The sequence below is a fragment of the Lycium barbarum genome, chromosome 9 (genome assembly GCF_019175385.1).
Source record: "Lycium barbarum isolate Lr01 chromosome 9, ASM1917538v2, whole genome shotgun sequence".
Lineage (NCBI taxonomy): Eukaryota > Viridiplantae > Streptophyta > Magnoliopsida > Solanales > Solanaceae > Lycium > Lycium barbarum.
In genome coordinates this window covers 14,884,370-14,902,586 of record NC_083345.1, presented here as the reverse complement: position 1 = coordinate 14,902,586, position 18,217 = coordinate 14,884,370, and the positions used below count along the sequence as shown (strand labels likewise).

General features: G+C 35.3%; 1 protein-coding gene and 1 long non-coding RNA gene across 4 annotated transcripts; one reads left to right on the top strand and one right to left on the bottom strand.

Moving 5' to 3' along the window:
- Positions 1-558: 558 nt before the first annotated feature.
- Positions 559-1,592, top strand: LOC132611951 (uncharacterized). Its single transcript, XR_009571713.1, has 2 exons — positions 559-737; positions 1,297-1,592. It is a non-coding gene; the product is annotated as an uncharacterized LOC132611951 (long non-coding RNA).
- Positions 1,593-2,397: 805 nt separating this feature from the next.
- Positions 2,398-15,684, bottom strand: LOC132611949 (uncharacterized). Of its 3 annotated transcripts, none has more exons than XM_060326304.1 (11): positions 15,285-15,684; positions 10,862-10,956; positions 10,186-10,250; positions 9,733-9,776; positions 7,522-7,599; positions 6,362-6,469; positions 5,309-5,462; positions 4,205-4,387; positions 3,700-3,759; positions 3,503-3,617; positions 2,398-2,642 (listed from the first exon to the last, which is right to left on the bottom strand). In XM_060326304.1, exons 1-10 carry the CDS (start codon positions 15,425-15,427, stop codon positions 3,507-3,509), a joined length of 1,041 nt encoding a protein of 346 aa, XP_060182287.1. In that variant the 5' UTR covers positions 15,428-15,684; the 3' UTR covers positions 2,398-2,642; positions 3,503-3,506. The 3 variants fall into 3 exon arrangements, with proteins under 3 accessions (XP_060182287.1, XP_060182288.1, XP_060182290.1); XM_060326305.1 differs by having other exon boundaries at positions 6,374-6,469; positions 15,285-15,682; XM_060326307.1 differs by lacking the exon at positions 6,362-6,469 and having other exon boundaries at positions 15,285-15,663.
- Between the last annotated feature and the right edge of the window lie 2,533 nt (positions 15,685-18,217).

Here is an 18,217-nt window from a genome sequence, read left to right as displayed (position 1 = left end):
GCTTGTGTGGGTATTTCGTTGGATAACCAACGAAATACCCATTGTGGTATAAAAAAAAAATGCAACCTATTTTGGTCTAATGGCTGCAAAAATAAGTCATTTTGGCTCCGGACTCTTTTTCCTTTTAACATAGTTAATAAAAAGAGAGAAAATTCAACTAGGCAGCATCAATCCGGACTCGAACTAGTGACATGAAGGTTCGAATTACCACAAAACAATAGGAATTAGTGATATATAATTTTTGTAGCTAAACAATAGAAATCAATCGCATTCTAATGAGTAATATAAAAGGGGAATAGTATAAAAATAAATACATAACTAGCTTGAAGAATAAGGGATGTCAATGAAGGGAAAGAAAGGAGAAGTTAAAGAAGAGGGATCATAGGAAGTGTGAAAAGTACAAGTGATTGGTAGAGTGGCAACTTCTACTACAAGGGGAGAGGTATGATAGAGACATAACACCAAGTGAAAATTGTGAAAGTATTGTAATGAAATGAATACATGATTTGACTGCAAGGAAAATGCAAATGTTTATAAGGATAGTGACCCAAACTTCACCCTTTGTCTAAGCAAACTACGTACTAGTCTCTTAGTGGTGTCTCTCTTATTTCTCACCCCCATTCATTTTACCTACCATGAACTTCATCTACACCCTCTTTTCCTCATGGGGTGGCTTCAATCCCTCTTCTCTCCATTGAAGAAGCTTTGGGTTCGTCTTCACTCTACTCCCAAGAAGAGTATGTCCTCCATTAGTACTTCTTATATTGTCTTCACTTTTATGTAGTAAAGTTTTCTTTGTCAAAGATTTTGTATATACACTTAGATAACTAGCTCTTGTTAGAAGTGGGGGATCAAGAATTTAGACGTTGTGAATTCTGAAATGTGTCAACTCCGTTTATACTTATTTTTTGCGCATATAGACTCATTGAGTTTTGTTGGATTGATGAACTCATCATTTGATCCGTCACTGCTCCTTCAATGGAAAAAACTATCATCTATGGGATCAACATTTCCTTCTTGAATCAAGCTCAAGCTCGATTTTGATAGCTAGAATTCAACTTGTTCTTGAATTGGAATAGTGGTTAGGGAAGAACTAGAACATTAAGAATTTTAGTTCAATTTATACATAGTAACACATATGCCTATTTTATCTTGAAATAACTCTGAATATGTTTTCTTTTACAAAACTCTCGTCTTGCTCAAGAAAAATGTGAACTTCATACATATTATGTTTTCGTTTGCAAAGCTCTAACTTAAACTTTGTATTAAACTAACTTATTTTTGATTTTTTTTCAGCAAGAGGGATATATATACTCTACGAGGATGTTAAGTCTTGCCCTTGTGAAGATGTTCAGGTGCTTTGGTCCATACTAGTGGAGTCTCATCCACATTCTTTGGCACCACCAAAATGAGGGTCTTTACATAAGCACAAAAAAGAGGGGAGATTTACACTCGCATGTACATATGTCACACCACTTTTGTCCCAACATAGGTTCTTTTTTCTTTCTATTTCTTTGTTCAAGTTTTTCAATCTTTTGTGAGTCAGGTCCATCTCAAAAGTCTTAAATTATTGAAACTTATGTCTTTCCCTTGTTGTGAGTTGTATATTCTTCAAAATGTGGTGAATATTCATAAGTAATTTTTGATGGGGGTGAGCTCGTGAATACTGGATTGATAAGAAGGAAGAAGAAGAACTAATACATACTGCAATTGCAATCTTAAACGCTCGTAAATTGATGACAGCTTTAAGAGGGTCGAAAGTATGTAAGGTCTGATAAAGAGTATATAGAAATGTTATTATAAAGTAAACTCACATTTTGTTGCCTTTTCGGTTTCAACAGTTGATGAGTCGATTGACAACGTCTTAAAAACTTATTATTGAATAAAGTTGACCGAGGGCTTAAAGTAAGGACGTTAGATTGAGAGTGATTTTCATTATGACATACTTCTTGATACTTCTGAAGTAACAATTACACTGTATTGACTAAGGACACGTGTGCAACCGCCAAACACTTTTATCATTTAAGAATAAACACATGGTAAACGACACCATTTATTTTTTGATCATATAAGAATAAAATAAAGAAAACGTGGTTAAGATTCGAGATTATATATCTCCCTTAAAAACAGGGCAGCTAACGTTTAGTTCTCCCTTACGTGGATAAGTAAAACTGTTAACTGTCCTTAATTCCTGCATATCATTAATAGTGAAATATATGATATATCTATGGGATTCTGGATGGTCCATATTGCAATCCACATATAGAACACAGCAGTGTGTAAACTTGGGATGCCCTTTTTATGGAAATAAACTTATTCAGTTTAAAGCATAGCTAGGAGTACAGTAACAGAAGAAACGGTTATAGGAAAACTTTAAGCTTGGACATAAACCAAATCTGTAATAATATAAATTATATTATATGATCTTAGTAAATTTCTATGAAGAATCATAGAGGATATCTTGCAGAAAGTGAAAAAAGATACATCCGAATTCTAACCAGGGAGAGGACGCCCAAATCTGAAATCACATGCATGCAAATGCACAACTTATTCCATTCTGTGTAGACCCATTAAGTCTCTTGAGTCCATTTATCTCATCTCATCTCTACAAACTTTTCTTCTGGCAAATTGATCATGATAACCTACGTTGCATTAGAGCAAACTCAGACACAGACTAAGCGCAATGAAGAATATAATCATCAGAAATGAAGACAAGAAGAATAATCAAAACAATGAAAATCAGTTTCTTTTTACTTCTAAGGAATATGAAGGTAAGCTTAATAATAAAATGATCATAACCTTTCTTGATTGGTAAAACGCATTTTATGGATTTGCAGACAAGTCAAGTTTATACACGGGAATAACCACATTACAAAATATATAACAAGCTCAAAGTTCAATCTTGGCTACTGTGTCATTTGCAATTGCCATGTTACACAACAACAACAACCCAGTGAAATCCCACATCGTGGGGTCTGGGGAGGGTAGAGTGTACGCAGACCTTACTCCTACCAAGGTAGGACGGCTGTTTCCGAAAGACCCTCGGCTCAATAAAAGCATAAAAAGAAGTCAGATAAGGTTAAGAGAATCAAAGCGATATGAAATGAAATAATGCAAGCCATGTTACACTATAAAAAAAATAAAAAATAAAAAAAAAATAAAAAAGGAGAGAGAGAGAATTGCATCTATACTTGATACTAATTACTGATTTCTTCCTGCTTCCAAATACTCTCGAGTTCCTTTCCCTCCAAATGATACAAAATGATATAACTTTTTCTCACGTAGTCAAAATTTACAGCAAAAGATAGTTCAACACCATTCTATACCCAAACAAAAGTAAAGCACTTCAGAAATAAAAACGCAAAATCATTGTCAAACGCAAAAACAGAAAACACAAACACCAGCTTCAGTAGCCAATTGATTATTCGTAAGCGAAAAACAGATGATATAACTAGTCTTAGGGTCACATCAGAATTGGTGTTGGGGGTTGTGTCCAACTTACAGCACTATAAAGCAGAGGAAGGGTAATGACCAGCAACATTGGGCAGCCAATTCTGAAAGAATGAAACAGCATCTAGCTCTGCTGGAGACAAACCGCCAAGGGGTGTGACAATTATCTGTAATGAATGACAGAGACAATAACAATCAGAGGTCTTTCTAATTGAATAACTAACCACCATGTAAAACAATAGTACATACGTATCCTTCTTGGAGAGAACAATAATCTGTATCACCATTCTCCACTAGAATTCCAGTAACCTAGAAAGGGAAGAGAAAAATCAATAAATTACTCACATTAAAACATGTATAAATTACTTTTCTGTTTTTCTTTTTCAACTCTCAAGGAAATCAGGAATAAACCAAAATCTGGTGTCATACAATTAAAATAATAGCATCTTTCAAAGGGCTAATTTAGTACAGTTACCATTTACAGAGGTTGGCTGGTTTTCCTTTTTTTTTTTTTTTTTTTTTGCTTGATAAGGAAAGGTCTGGGTACACTGTACCCTCCCCAGACCCCACTTGTGGGATTACACTGGATATGTTATCGTTGCAGATAACGAAAGGTTGCCTGGTCTTTATAAACACTAGTCCCTTATTTGTTGTAGGGTGATGAGGGGGAAGGAGGGGAGGGGGTGGAGGGAGGAGATCTGGGAGATAATCATAGCAGCAATTGAGCAAGAGCCTATAGTGAAAGGGATCATACTTGTCTCTTAAACAGTAGATGATCTGGTGCAGCATTTTTTAAAACTCTAGCATCTGTACTTTCTGATGAATTCGTCATCTCCATAGTCATTGTGGACAAAATTTTCTCTCCTCCTGTTTCAGAAGTGACTTGCCTCCATCCCATTTTCCTAAGACTTTTTCCTTGTCTAGTCAGACAGTATCCCTACGAAAACCAAGATAAACCTTTTAATGAAATAGTTAAGGGGAGAATACAATACTTGTTCAATCGGATGTAACAGATACAAACTCACTGACAACAATTTGTAAAACAAAGAATACAAGTTTGAAGATCCACCGTTCACCAAGGGGATCAAATTGAAATAGATAAGCATTAAAAGTAAGTCGAGCCAGGAACATTATGATTGCTTGATAAAGATTGTCTTAAAACTTGTACAGCAAACAAAGAAAACCACAATCTAAGGAAAGCTTTACTCAATTTATATGTGAGTTCAGTTTAATAGTATTCTATAGCATTTAAAGACAAAGATGAAGAGAATACTATTCCCTTTGTTTATACAGAGGAGACGTTTGGTGCATTTTGTTCAAAACTACCTTGTCCATCCTTAACTACTTTATCTATGCAAAGACATGCTTCAGTTGGCTTGAAAAGACTCATCTAGCCAAACTTCAGCTGTTAATAGAAATCTAAATAAAACAAGAGTCCAATAGTGAGTGAATGAAGTAAAACAAATCTGACTGCTGACAAGACCAAAAAGAGATCACATACAAGAAAAGTACATCAAGGTGAATGATAGCATCCACCTTGTTATCAGTGAAGACCAACTTTTACATGATATTTTTGTCGATGATGAAGGCAGGAGTAAATCCCAACATGTTCCAATAGTAAGTGAATGAAGTAAAACAAATCTGACTGCTGACAAGACCAAAAAGAGATCACACACAAGAAAAGTACATCAAGGTGAATGATAGCATCCACCTTGTTATCAGTGAAGACCAACTTTACATGATATTTTTGTCGATGATGAAGACAGGAGTAAATCCCAACATCTACATTTACATTAGAGTTTCTTTCTCTAGATGATTCTGTTATAAACAACAAAAAAAAAGCTAGGATAAAATTTACCTTGTGATTGATAACATCGGTTGGGACATCAATATTGAGAAAGCAATTCTGAGGATAGTGTTTTATCTTGATTTCAGCCAATATAGCGCTGATTATAGGTAAGCAAGCTTTAGCAGCCAGTGTGAAGTCATTAACATTGCTTTTTCCACGAACCCTGAATTAGCAATCCCTATGAATAAGGAACAAGGAACTTTTGAAGAACAAAACCAAATATACACCAGACAGTTCTAGCAGAAGACCTTTGATATGCTTAGTTGCGTCATTTGAACCAATTCAGCAGCAAAAAGTTAATACATTAAATTCTGTTATTTGGTCTTACTATCTTACTATCTATGAGATTGTCAAGAAATGCAGGACTACGTATCTTTTTGGAACAAAGTGGTTTCATATGCTTCTTTATGTACATGTGCATACTCTCTTTCAGAATGTGGCACTCATCACACTGCAAGGTAATTGAAATGCTTGGCTCAGACATCTTTCACTTTTATTTCTGCACTAAGTATTTTAGTTTCCTTCATAAATAGTTCTTTTTTCCACCAAAAAAAAAAAAATCAAAAAATGATACAGTGAGAAGTTGTAGAATTTATATAGTGGACAATTGCAAAAGAAGGAAGAAAATAGTAATGAAGATGGGTCAAATATGTAAGGACATCAATGAGAGGTATTAGTTAATTCAGTCTCATCCTGCAGCATTGCAGGGAAGAAAAAAGAGACGAAAAGGAATTTCACTATGCTCCGTGCTTCGTCCTCTTGGTTATGGGTCTAGCAAAAAAAGTGGAATAGGATTCAATAAGATCTCCCCCTCCCGCCCAGAATCAATCATGAAAGTTCCCTTTCATCTGGCTCAAGTAGGCACACCAAATAAGGAAAGGAGCACTAATTTTCAAACTCTTTTTTTTGATGACGTTAATTTTCAAACTCTGTAAAACCCCAAAATTAAAAAAAAGTCTATTCCTTTACTCAAATTCCCATCTTTTTTTCTTAAATAACTGAGAAATCCTCCAGAACTCACATTCCTATATCTCCCAATTGAAAAGGATAATTTATAATTACTCCATGAGATACGTTATGGAAGAAAAACATGTATATGTGATATTAGCTATTGATTCCCTCCCTTGATCCCTGCTCCCTCTGATCACTGAAAAACTTCTAACCATTAACCTGCAACCAGAAAAGTTAGATCCAGTTACCCTTTTCCTCAACCTTTCATGCCACATAAGACTCCCAACATAGCTTAACATATTAAGGATGTTAGCATTTTTATTCAGTCAAAAGTTCACCATCAGCCAATTATGCTATCCTACTATATCAAAAATCAAATGACTCTGAACGCTGATTTTCAAGCAACATGATTAACCTTTGACCACTCGTACCAAACTATTTAATTGATTCATTTATCTGACAGCATTCATCAGTGAGATAGTAGACCAATGACAGTGTAGGAAAGATAACTTAGTCTAATGCACTGCAGAAGAAATATACCTACTCTCATAACCACCTCACTCTAGCACAACATACAAGGCAGCACTGTCAGGACAGTATTTGCAGCCATCCTTAATAAGCGCCTCATTGTTTCTCTTTTGATTGGAGCTACCACGTTTGAAGTTTATAATATGTATATGGAAAACGAGTACATAGATACCATGGAAAGAAAAGGAAAAAGCAGAAATCAGTAAAATGGAACAAGACACTCAGCATCTTCATGATTGAAGTTATGTGTTTGGCTTAGTTAAGATTCACTTTTTTCCACATGATTACCAGCATGAAACTTCTTGGAGGAGAAACTGATTATATCTTTTAGGGAGAAGAATCTTCAGGCTAAAGGTAGGCCAGCCATTTATCTTTAACTGACATTCAAACAGCAGAGAAGGTTAGTTCTATTTGATTTAGTAACACAATTACCCAAATTTTTAGGAAGATAAACAATAATATTCCTTTTCCACGACAAACAGCTTTGATGTTTCAATAAAACATTTCTTATTTATCAAAGAAATGAATGAGTTCTTCTTTACTCCTTTCATTATATAAATACTGTTGATGCAAGTTTCACACTACTGGCTATATTATTGTTCTAGAATTCATACAAAATCAAAATCAATCTAATAATATTTACTTCAAAAAGTGCATGAAGGCCCTCAAAATCAAAACACAAGGTAAAACGGTGCTGCTCTCTGCATGAAAAACAATAGCTTAGAAAGTTCACCAGTGCATACCAGTTATATGATATAGACACAGCAGGAATACCATTGAAGAAAGCCTCCCTAGCGCCAGCCACTGTACCCGAGTATACTCTGAATATTTCAGCAAAAGGTACAAATTAGTTCATAAGCAACTAAAAAATTACATGGTTGTAAGTATAAGGAAAAACAGCCATATTTGCTGCTATACTGTGGGGGAATCCCCATATCTTTCCCTGTTTGTTCAGAGTTGCTTTTGATGATAATGGCTCTTTTCATTCTACATGATCCCAGGTGGCTTTTTTACCTTCAGTATTGAAAACGGCTCCGTCTCTATTTATCCAAGGCAAAGCTTTATCATTTTCATGTTAATACTCGGATTGCAAAATTAAGATGAAGTTTAAGAAGTTATAGTTCATTGCCACTTAATAGATTAAAATACCCTAATTTGTTCAGCATTTATATTATCGGGCCAGTCACTGCTTCATCTCAGGTATTAAACTTCCTCTCCCGAAGTCTGGTCTGAACCAAAAGAGCAAAAGAAAGAGAAATGATACTGTATTTCCAATGAGCCATCAAACTGAATTCACTCAGCTGATGGAGCTTGCTATCTAGGATGGTCAATATATTTTGTTTATAAAGTTTCTGCCTTGAGTATCAATCATGGCAAACTAAATTCACTTGAATAAAACTGTATTCTTCAATTTTACGTCTAGGGATCATCTAAAAGCAAGTAAAAGTCAATAAGATAATGCCGGTCAACTGTGCGGTTTCCATTTGACCCAGACACACAATGTGCTCAATTTTTAGAATAAATATCGTTGGTTGGTTCACTACAAAGTTAAGAGTTCAATTGGATAATTTAGGGATGAGAAGAGCCATTTGACCAAAGGTGAAAAGAGCAAACACAAAGAACATAGGCTAGGATTTAAGAAAAGTAATATTATTAAAGGTTAAAGAAACTTTGGTTATTTGGATGTCACTGTGACAATAAAGAAACTTTGCTATAACAGATGGACATAATAGGGTTGTGTTTCCTGTTTATTAGCATAGATGGCAAGTCCAACTCTGCTTGCTTCTCACTAGCTGCATCCAGAAACTGAACTGAGTGATTGCACCATTACATGTATCAAGAACTGTTTGCTATAAAATTAATAGGGATCGGCATCCACGGGTGAGGCCTAAAGGTCAATAAAGAGGGAGAACCATGAGCTTTCAGGTTCAAATCTTAGTGGAGGCAAAAACGCACTAGGTGATTCTGTTCATCTGCCAAAGTCTTGGCGAGCAGAGTTGCTTAGTGCATGTGCTGGTCAAAAGTAGCAGTACGCCAGTACCCAGTAATAGAGTTGAGGTATAGGCAAACTAGCAATGGACACCATCATCATAATAGAAAAAATCGACATAGATCTAGGACTCAAAGCATAAGGAGCTCATATGAGATTTCAGCACACATTACACAATGTTGACACGTTCTTTATATTTTCATTCAATAGTAGTGGTCAACATTTTTCCAGAGCTTCATAGTAAAAGATATAAATGGTTTGATGTTGTAGTAATGACATAGTATAACATAAATAGCCCACTGCACCTAGGTTATGGAACTAAAAATACCGGTCCTCTATAGGCGGATGTAGCCTTTTGTCCATGGATTCATTTGAATCCAGAACTCCCAAAGACGAGTATAAATATATATATATATATATATATATGTAAGTAGCTACTAAGATTTCAACAAATATTAGATCTGAAAACGTAAAATGAGTTTGGTACTAAGAATCTGAAAGGCTGAACTCATTAAATGTAAATCCTGGACCCACCTTTGATGGTACATAACAACATATGAAGAAAGATGGATTTGGGCCTAATTCAAGCTCAAAAGCTAGTTCATGAGGTGAGGATTGCCAAGATCACATAAAGAGACAACAAGGTATTTCTCAAACCAAAGTGGGACACTTAACACCCTCCCCCCGATGCCCAGACCTGGACAATTGGAACAAGATAACATAACATGGGTACCAATTAGAAAAACACACTAATAGAAACGGGTCTGGATCTGATACCATGTGAAGAAAGACTTGGGGCAAACTCCACCCCAAAGCTAGCTTATAAGTTGAGGATTGGCCAAAACTATATGGAGAACACACTCCATTTCCTAAACTACTATGAGACATCAGTAAAGCAATCAGATACTTCACCATCACCATTCACCACAGAGAAGCTGAATGCTAGTGAAGAAAATCTACTAACATGTGATAGCCGCAGTTGTCACCCATATTAACACCACTGATAACCTGAAAACATAAATTAAGATTATTGCTAGAGTGTTCTAGCCAATAACTTCTAATTATGTAAAGTCCCAAGGAATTGACACCTAAAGCCTGGCATGGGATAAATTAGTAATCATGAAATAAAGGAGATAGAAAACTAAGTATCGGGAATTAGGAAAATCACTCTGTAGGGTGGCAATACCCAAGTTATAAGATGTCGTGATGAGGAAAGGGGAAGCACTAACTTAAAAAACACAGCTTAAAGAAACAAGCAAGGGCAAAGAGAGTTTTATGTGTGTGTCCGGATGCGTATTACTGGTGTTCTTTTTTTTTTCATTCTTTTATGATCTTTTTCTTTTTTCAAAGAGAAATATAATCAGAAGACTTGTGAATAGAGAAGGATTATCTTTGTTGTTTAGTAAAGTTTAACTACCAGATCAGGTACTGAAGGGAAAAGCACTTTGGAGATTCCCAAGGAAGTACAGTCTGCTGGAGTTCCTGTAAGAAAGAAAAGAAAAGGAAAGGAAAGAAAAATCAACATTCCCATCTTCTTCTAATACTTCAAATCTGAAATCTTGAAGCATGACACCTTAAACATTATCATGCTCTCAGTGAATTTGATCGACCATTTCTGGACCAGTATCCCATGACATATGTCAGCTGAGTAAAGTTTTACGAGAACTCGCTAAAGAAAGTTCTGCAGTTCTAATTGACAACTTTCATTGAATTAGATTGCTCTGTTTAAAGTTAAAAGCTTATGTTCATCTGTGTTTCATCTAGTCAAATAGAAGGTCATAGAATGCCTGATTATGCGGCACAATCTCATAAAACCTCAGGTGTTCTAAAAAGGAAAGATTTCTTCATATTTATAGAATCAGTAGATTTCTTCATATATTTGTCACTTCAATTTCCAGAATTGTTTGGTATTGTGGTATAGTTGATTGACTCGTTTTGTTCAATCCTATGGACCAACATGCCATGACATTATTAATAAAACAGAGAGCTGTGGAGATTGAATATTAGAGTTAGTAATCCAATCAACTTAAGGTCAAGTACTCTAGGTCAATCCAGAACTCTAAATTAGTAATTTGTTGAAGATAGCAACTGACCTGAAACTGCAAAGGCTGTTGCTCCGCTGATGTCAACTTGCTTAACAGAAAGGGCATGACGCCAAGTAATGCTATGACTAACAGCTGACTTTTCACTGAAAGTAGTAATAAACACATAAGAAATAGCACAAGTCTTAATTACTTAAACTATAATGTATCAGTGCAGACAACAGACGTGGCAACAAATTACAATATATAAGCATAAGTAATCAACTAAACATCAGTTAACACCTAACTTTGAGATTATCCAACAGTGTAGCTGGACATCAGGAATTGCACACTTTATCTCTGTAACTTAACAGTATAATAATAACTTCAATATCAAACAATCCTGAATCCTAAGAAAGATTGGGACAATTAGAAAGATTGCAGACATAAGACAAAAAATATTATAAGGAAAAAAAAAAGTTTGTCTTATGTCTTCAATTTTTCTAATTGATACATTAGGGTGATCAAGGACATGTATGAGGGAGCCAAAACCAGGGTAAGGACAGTAGGAGGAGACTTAGAGCACTTCCCAGTTGTGATGGGGTTGCATCAAGGATCAGCTCTTAGTCCGTTTTTGTTCGCCTTGGTGATGGATGAATTGACGCGGCAAATTCAAGGTGAGGTGCCGTGGTGTATGCTTTTCGCGGATGACATAATCCTGATCGACGAGACTCGTAGCGGAGTTAACGCTAAGCTGGAGGGTTGGAGACGGACTCTGGAGTCTAAAGGGTTCAAGCTGAGTAGGACCAAGACAGAGTACTTGGAGTGCAAGTTCAGTGAAGCACCTCAAGAGGCTGGCGTGGAAGTGAGGCTTGGTACTCAGTTCATCCAGAAGAAAAGTAGTTTCAAGTATCTTGGGTCTATTATACAAGGCAGTGGGGAGATTGACGATGATGTCACACATCGTATTAGGGCAGGGTGAATGAAATAGAGGCTCGCTTCCGGAGTGCTATGTGATAAGAAGGTGCCACCACAACTTAAGGGAAAGTTCTACAAAGTGGTGGTTAGACCGACTATGTTGGATGGGGCGGAATGTTGGCCAGTTAAGATCTCTCACGTTCAAAAGATGAAAGTTGCCGAGATGAGAATGTTGAGATGGATGTGTGGGCACACCAAGAGTGACAGGATTAGGAATGAGGCTATCCGGGACAAGGTGGGAGTGGCTTCGGTGGAAGACAAGATGCGTGAAGCGAGACTGAGATGGTTTGGACATGTGAAGAGGAGAGACACAGACGCCCCAGTGCGGAGGTGTGAAAGGTTGGCCATGGATGGTTTCAGAAGAGGTAGGGGTAACCATGGCCAAACTGGGCATATACAAGGGGTATACCATCTGCAAAATATAATTCTCTACAAACTCCATACAATCATCTATACAACAGGGAACTTTCTGTTTATACCAAAAGAAAATAAGGGATCGAAGACTACAACTCAACTAAGAGAAACTCGACTCTACTCCTTCAAAAGATCTCCTATTTCTCTCTTCCAAACAACTCACATTAACGCAAGTGGAATCACGTTTCAAGCCCTTCGTCTGCTCCTCCTTCTCGGCTTCTTCCACTTCTAATTGATGAGACAAACATTATTGACATGATAACAGATATCTTGGGTTCATGACTTGCTTCATTAAGCAACGACACAGAGGGTGCCTTTTGCACAAGTGGCTGGTAAAAGTCAAAGGTAAACATGGTACCAATGACCCATACATAAAACAGTCAAAACAATCAAGCCAAGTTTTATTTCTCTCTAATTAATTGTTTAGTGCATAGCGAGGTTATTCAGTAGACTTAGCTCACTTGCAGTCTGCAAATGTAGTAAAAGTCTACTACTCCTTGCTCCCACCCCATTTTTAATTCATAAGAAGAGAAGATCCTCAAAATAGAGAGAAGGAAAAGCAAATACTTCTTATTGCTTGTGAAGCACGGGAAGAAGCAAGAAAAGTGAGATTCTTATAACAAAGCGCTAGATTTAAGTTATAAATGATTGGCTTTCGTATTCAAAAGAAAAAAGAACAAGAAGATGCTTATAACCGAATCATAAGGGAACAAATGCATACCCAGAATGAGTCAACTATGTAAAGCACAACGAGCAGATCTTACTCCAAACTTTTACTTGTCACTCGGACTCTCCAAAAATGTAGCCGCACCCGTGTCCGATCCTTCAAAAATGCACTACTTTTGGAGGATCCGACACGCACCCGTGTCCATTTTTGAAGAGTCCGAGTAACATAGGTTGTCAGAAAGAAGGTTTATCAGCTAATTTGCAACTTTAAGTTCATCATACTGTTAAAGTGAAACAATAGATGCTCAACTCCAATTTTCCTTGGCAAAATCATAAAATATTCACATTAAGCTAGACTCCGATATGTAAACTGTACTAACTATCTAGTCTCAATGCAATAAAGTGTTGATATCATGTAAAATGTTGAAACAACTTATTCAAAAAAAACATGTTGAAACAAAATTAGCACGATGAAAAATTGAAAAGCTCTACGTGAGAGCCAAAGCATTGAGCCTTCACTAACATAGGTTTAGCATTATTTTAACATCGCAATTGAATAGCACTAATTTCCTAAAGAAGACATGACCAAAGAAATAGCCGAGAGAAGTCAAACAATTAAAACTCAAATAACCAAGAAAGACACTCAATCATGCAAATTTGTTACCCGCCTATCTCATAAAATCCTCAAAGACGTGACCAAAGAAATTACTGAGAGCAGTCAAACAATTGAAACTCAAATTACCAAAAGATCGTCAATCATGCAAATCTTTTACCCGATAATCTCATAAATCCTCCTTTAAATTCAGGAATGTTCCAAAACTATGTTCGATATAACGTTTATACAACACAATTTCACATGGAACTCAATTTTAGACTATAGGAAACTAAGCTTTGTTTGCAGTCTACGCTTTAACCACAAAGAGCAAGTGCCACAGCCATACATCATTAAATCAATATTTACTTATCTACTTCTGTGTACCTTTAATACCATGCTTTGTCATGCTCAAAGCACTAAATGTGAGATGGATGGAGACATGGAGTGGTGGAACTCTCTATACGCCAATAAAAGTTTGAATTCCCAAATACAAGATAAAACTCAAAATTCTTTGTTGATCTTTTAAGTTATGGTCTTGCTGTTTTGGCAGAATACATAGATAGACACTTAAAATTGGCCTCTACTGTTAGTTGAACACTCCAACTTTGAGAATGCACATCTAGACACCTCAACTCATCTCCATTATGTCAGCAGAACACTTGATCATGTAGACGCCTCCAAAATTTATGTGCCACGTCAGTGTCGGGTGTCCACTAGACACAGTGGGAATGAGTTGAGGTGTCTAAGATGTGCATTCTCATAGTTGGAGAGTTTAGTTGCCAGTTGGGGCCAAGTTAAGGTGTCTATCTATGTATTATGCTCAAAACTTTCACTGCAAATTTGAGAAAACCAATAGCGCCTAAAAAAGGAGATGATCATAGAGACAAATTTGCATTAACCTCAAGCAGTATTCAACAATAATATTACATCGGAACATAGAGGTAACCGAACCAAGAAAGTAAAACTAAGCTCAGAAAAATATTCAAGCCTCAGAAGTTGCCGCAGTTATACAGTTAAAAGAAATTTAATTTAAAAACGACTTAATACATAGATAGCCCCTTATACTTGCCATCAAAATCCAATTAGACACTTGAACTAAGGTTTGTTCCAATAGAACACCTGAACACATAATAAATTGTTCTTATTAGACACTTCTGGTTCAAATTAACAAAAAAAAAATTATGTGCATGTTCTCAAGTGTCCATTACGTAACTAAGTTAAACACTTAAAATATATCACCTCCTTTAATGATATGTATTTGTCTCAATAAGCCATAAAACCTAAAGCATATTCCAATTGAGGTTGATGTGTATACTTTAAAGGAGATGACATATTTATGTAGTTAGCTTAACTATTTAATGAACAGCTTGAGAATATAGGCAAAAGTTTTTCAAAATTTGAACTGTAAGTGTTTAATAAAACATATTTATTATGTGTATACTTAGTTTAAGAGGTTGTCTATGTATTAAGCCTTTTAAAAACAGTATTACAAAGAGTATAGAGAGTAGTTCAAGGTTGTCTATGATCGTGAGTGATGCACAAACACAGATAAATCCAGGAGAAGTAATGGTGACAGCTAAATTGGGAGAAAGAGATTTGTATAATCATGAATGAATGAATTGATTACATGTACAGATTTGGCTATATAGCCATGAACAGTGCTACAATGCTAACTGAAAACTTTTATAATAACCATAACTGTCTAACAACTTTAAAACTAACTCTAATAAATCAGCCACGTAAGCTGCCAATTCAGCTAGTCGAAACTAACTCCTGCATTTGCATCAGTGAGCGTGTGTGTGTGTGTAGAGAGAGTGAGAGAGAGAGAGAGAGAGATCATACGAATCAGGCGCACAAACGAGGATGTGAAAACGATTGGTGGAAACAAGGAGAGTAACAAGAGCTCTTAATCCAGGCGCCTCGATTCCATCGTCGTTCGTCACCATTACCGTCGCTCGATCGCCGGCCACCAAGTTATCTTCCATTTTAGCTTCCCCAAAGATCCCCTTAAGTATTAATTCAGCAATTTTACTCCTAAACGTTTCTCAAGTTCGTGGGATTTAGTCGGTGGGGTGGGATAACTCTTTTCATATCCCACGCAATTTCATCAATATAGCATAAAAAGGTAGGATAAGTTATCCAACCCAATTTCATTTACATTGAATAACTTATCTCTCCTGCTAAATGAGCCGTGACAACTTTTGATGTCTGTCAAATATTTTCCACACGTGAATGTAAATATCATCCGAACTATGAAAAACAATTTAAATGAAACCACTAAAAAAATATGTTAAATTTTTAGAAACCACAACATAAAAACTTATACCACAAACAAAAGAAATAGAGAAAAAATATCAGACTCTTGAAATAGACCAAATATTATATAAACTACAAAATTTGTACTTCCAATATAATTTTCTATCATCACATATCTATTAAAAATTAACGATCGAAGTTTGGTAAACATCTTATGGAGATCAAAAGTATTTATTTTTTGATAAACTTAAAGGACCAAAACAACTTAAGTTATACGTTAGAAATTATTTTGAACTTACTCCACAATAAGGGATCATTTTTGTCATTTTCTCAACAGTTGCAAAGGCTGATTTGCTCAAATATCCCCTTTTGTGGACATTGATTATTTTTGGTCCCTGTTTGAAGAAATTTTGTAACTATAACCAAACTTCTTTCATTATATCTCTCGCTATCTTGTACTTTTATTATTATTTTATAACAATTTGATACAATTAAATCCATAAGTATCATCACTTCTAGTAGTACCTCTTGTGTTTTTATTTTATTTTTACCTTTTTCCAAATTAGGATGAAAGTTGATCTAACTAAGTATCGAATATTTATATCTTATCAAAGTTCATTGATTTCCATGATTTTCAGTGGTCATACAATGTGAAAATATTCCAACAATCATGCATAGCAAAATTTATCGGTCATGGCAACAATATTAGGATCTTATGTAGCTTATGCGAAGAAGAAAAAGGGACAATTGCTAAATCTGAAGTGATTAAAATAAAGGGAAAAGGGTAAAAAATATTCCTTTACTTTGGAAAAGGGGTTAAAAATATCCTCTAAATTTATTTTGGGTCAAAAATACTCCTCTCATCGTTAAAGTTTTCAAACATACCCCTGTCTTAGCGAAAATTATCTCCCGAAATTATTTTTTAAACCCGCTCCATCATTTAAACCCGACTCAATTAAATAATAACCCATAAGATCTCATTATTCCCCCAATTCCCTCAAACTTAAAACCTACGTATTGGGGGAATAAGGAAATCTTATGGGTTATTATTTTGTTGGGTCGGGTTTAAATGATAGAGCGGGTTTAAAAAATGATTTCGGGTTATTTTAGGGGGATAGTTTTCGTCATGACAGGAGTATATTTGAAAACTTTAAGGATGAGAGAGATATTTTTGACCCAAATAAGTTCGGTTGGTATTTTTAACCCCTTTTCCAAAATAAAGGGGTATTTTTGACCCTTTACCCTTTTATAAATATAGGCTATATTTTACACGTCATCACTAAAAGTGGATACGTGATGTCAATCTACACGAGGCTACTTTGAGTTTCTAAATGAAAGCAAGGCCCAATGTGGCAAAGATGGGAAAGGCCCAGAAATAAAATTTAGCTTTTCTAGTTTGTTCTAAAATTAGACTACCTTTTGAGTTTTAAAATGAAAAGTAATACATGTAGTTGGGCGGTAAAAAATAATTGCATTCGCTAATACATAAAATTATCTGTATATTTTTTGTGTACAAAAAATATATAGTTGTCTACACAACGGTACTTCAATTGTAAAAATATGCGGTGGTCCTCGGCATGCGCACTGCGCGTGAGTTATCAAACTATTTACAAAATAAAGGTATATTTTTGTATTGTCTAATTCGATTTCACAACCCACAGAAAAATTCCTAACCTTAACTTGAAAAAGCAATGAAAAAACTTTTGATGCAATGGGATAGGGTTTGAAGAAAATTGCATTTCCATAGTGAATATATTAAGAGAGAGATAGAGAGAAAATTGGTTTGGTACGACTGAAATTGTTACATTTGTCAAAGCATAGAACACGTCTTACGTGACTTGTCATACTTACATAAGACACAAAATAAAACTTCTCACGCCAAATGTAGGAGAGTAGAAATTATTTAACCCAAAAAAAAGAAAATATCTCGAAGTTGGAAGCTATTGTTTTACTCCTTTCGTCCATAATAAGTGTTATCTTAACTAAATTTTTTTATCTCATAATAAGTGTTACCATAGGAAATCAAGACATTAACTAGTTTTTTTCAATTTTACCCTTAGACAATAAAGTAACATCTAAATGATGATTGGAAAAGCCACATAGTTACTTGGTATTGTTGAATTCTCAATATCAAAAGGTTTACGGAAAAAGTAATTTATTTTTATTATATAGGGATAATTTAATAAACTTCATATTGCATTATTGTTTTTTAATCTACGTATTTTTAGCGAAGGTAACATTTATTATAGCACGGAGGGAGTAGTATGTATCAAGACTGAAGTTATCATAAGCAGATAATGATGCCGTACGGACGAAACGCTAAGTACGGTTTAAACTTAAATTAACAGACAAAACACTTTGATGAGTTCTAGATAACGCACAAAAGTGTCATAAGTACAGCATATGTCACGGATCCATGTTTCCATGTATTTTTTCCTTAAAGCCAGATGTCAAAATTAATTTGCTCGTCGCTGATTGAAAATTACCTTTACCTAAATAAAATAAATTGATTTATTTTT

Coding starts and splice junctions, on each gene's coding strand:
- LOC132611949 (XM_060326304.1), bottom strand. CDS start 15,427: ATGGAAGATAACTTGGTGGCCGGCGATCGAGCGACGGTAATGGTGACG. Junction 10,957..15,284: donor CTCGTTTGTGCGCCTGATTC/GTATGATCTCTC, acceptor TACTACTTTCAG/TGAAAAGTCAGCTGTTAGTC. Junction 5,463..6,361: donor TCCATAACGTATCTCATGGA/GTAATTATAAAT, acceptor TTGCTAATTCAG/GGTTCGTGGAAAAAGCAATG.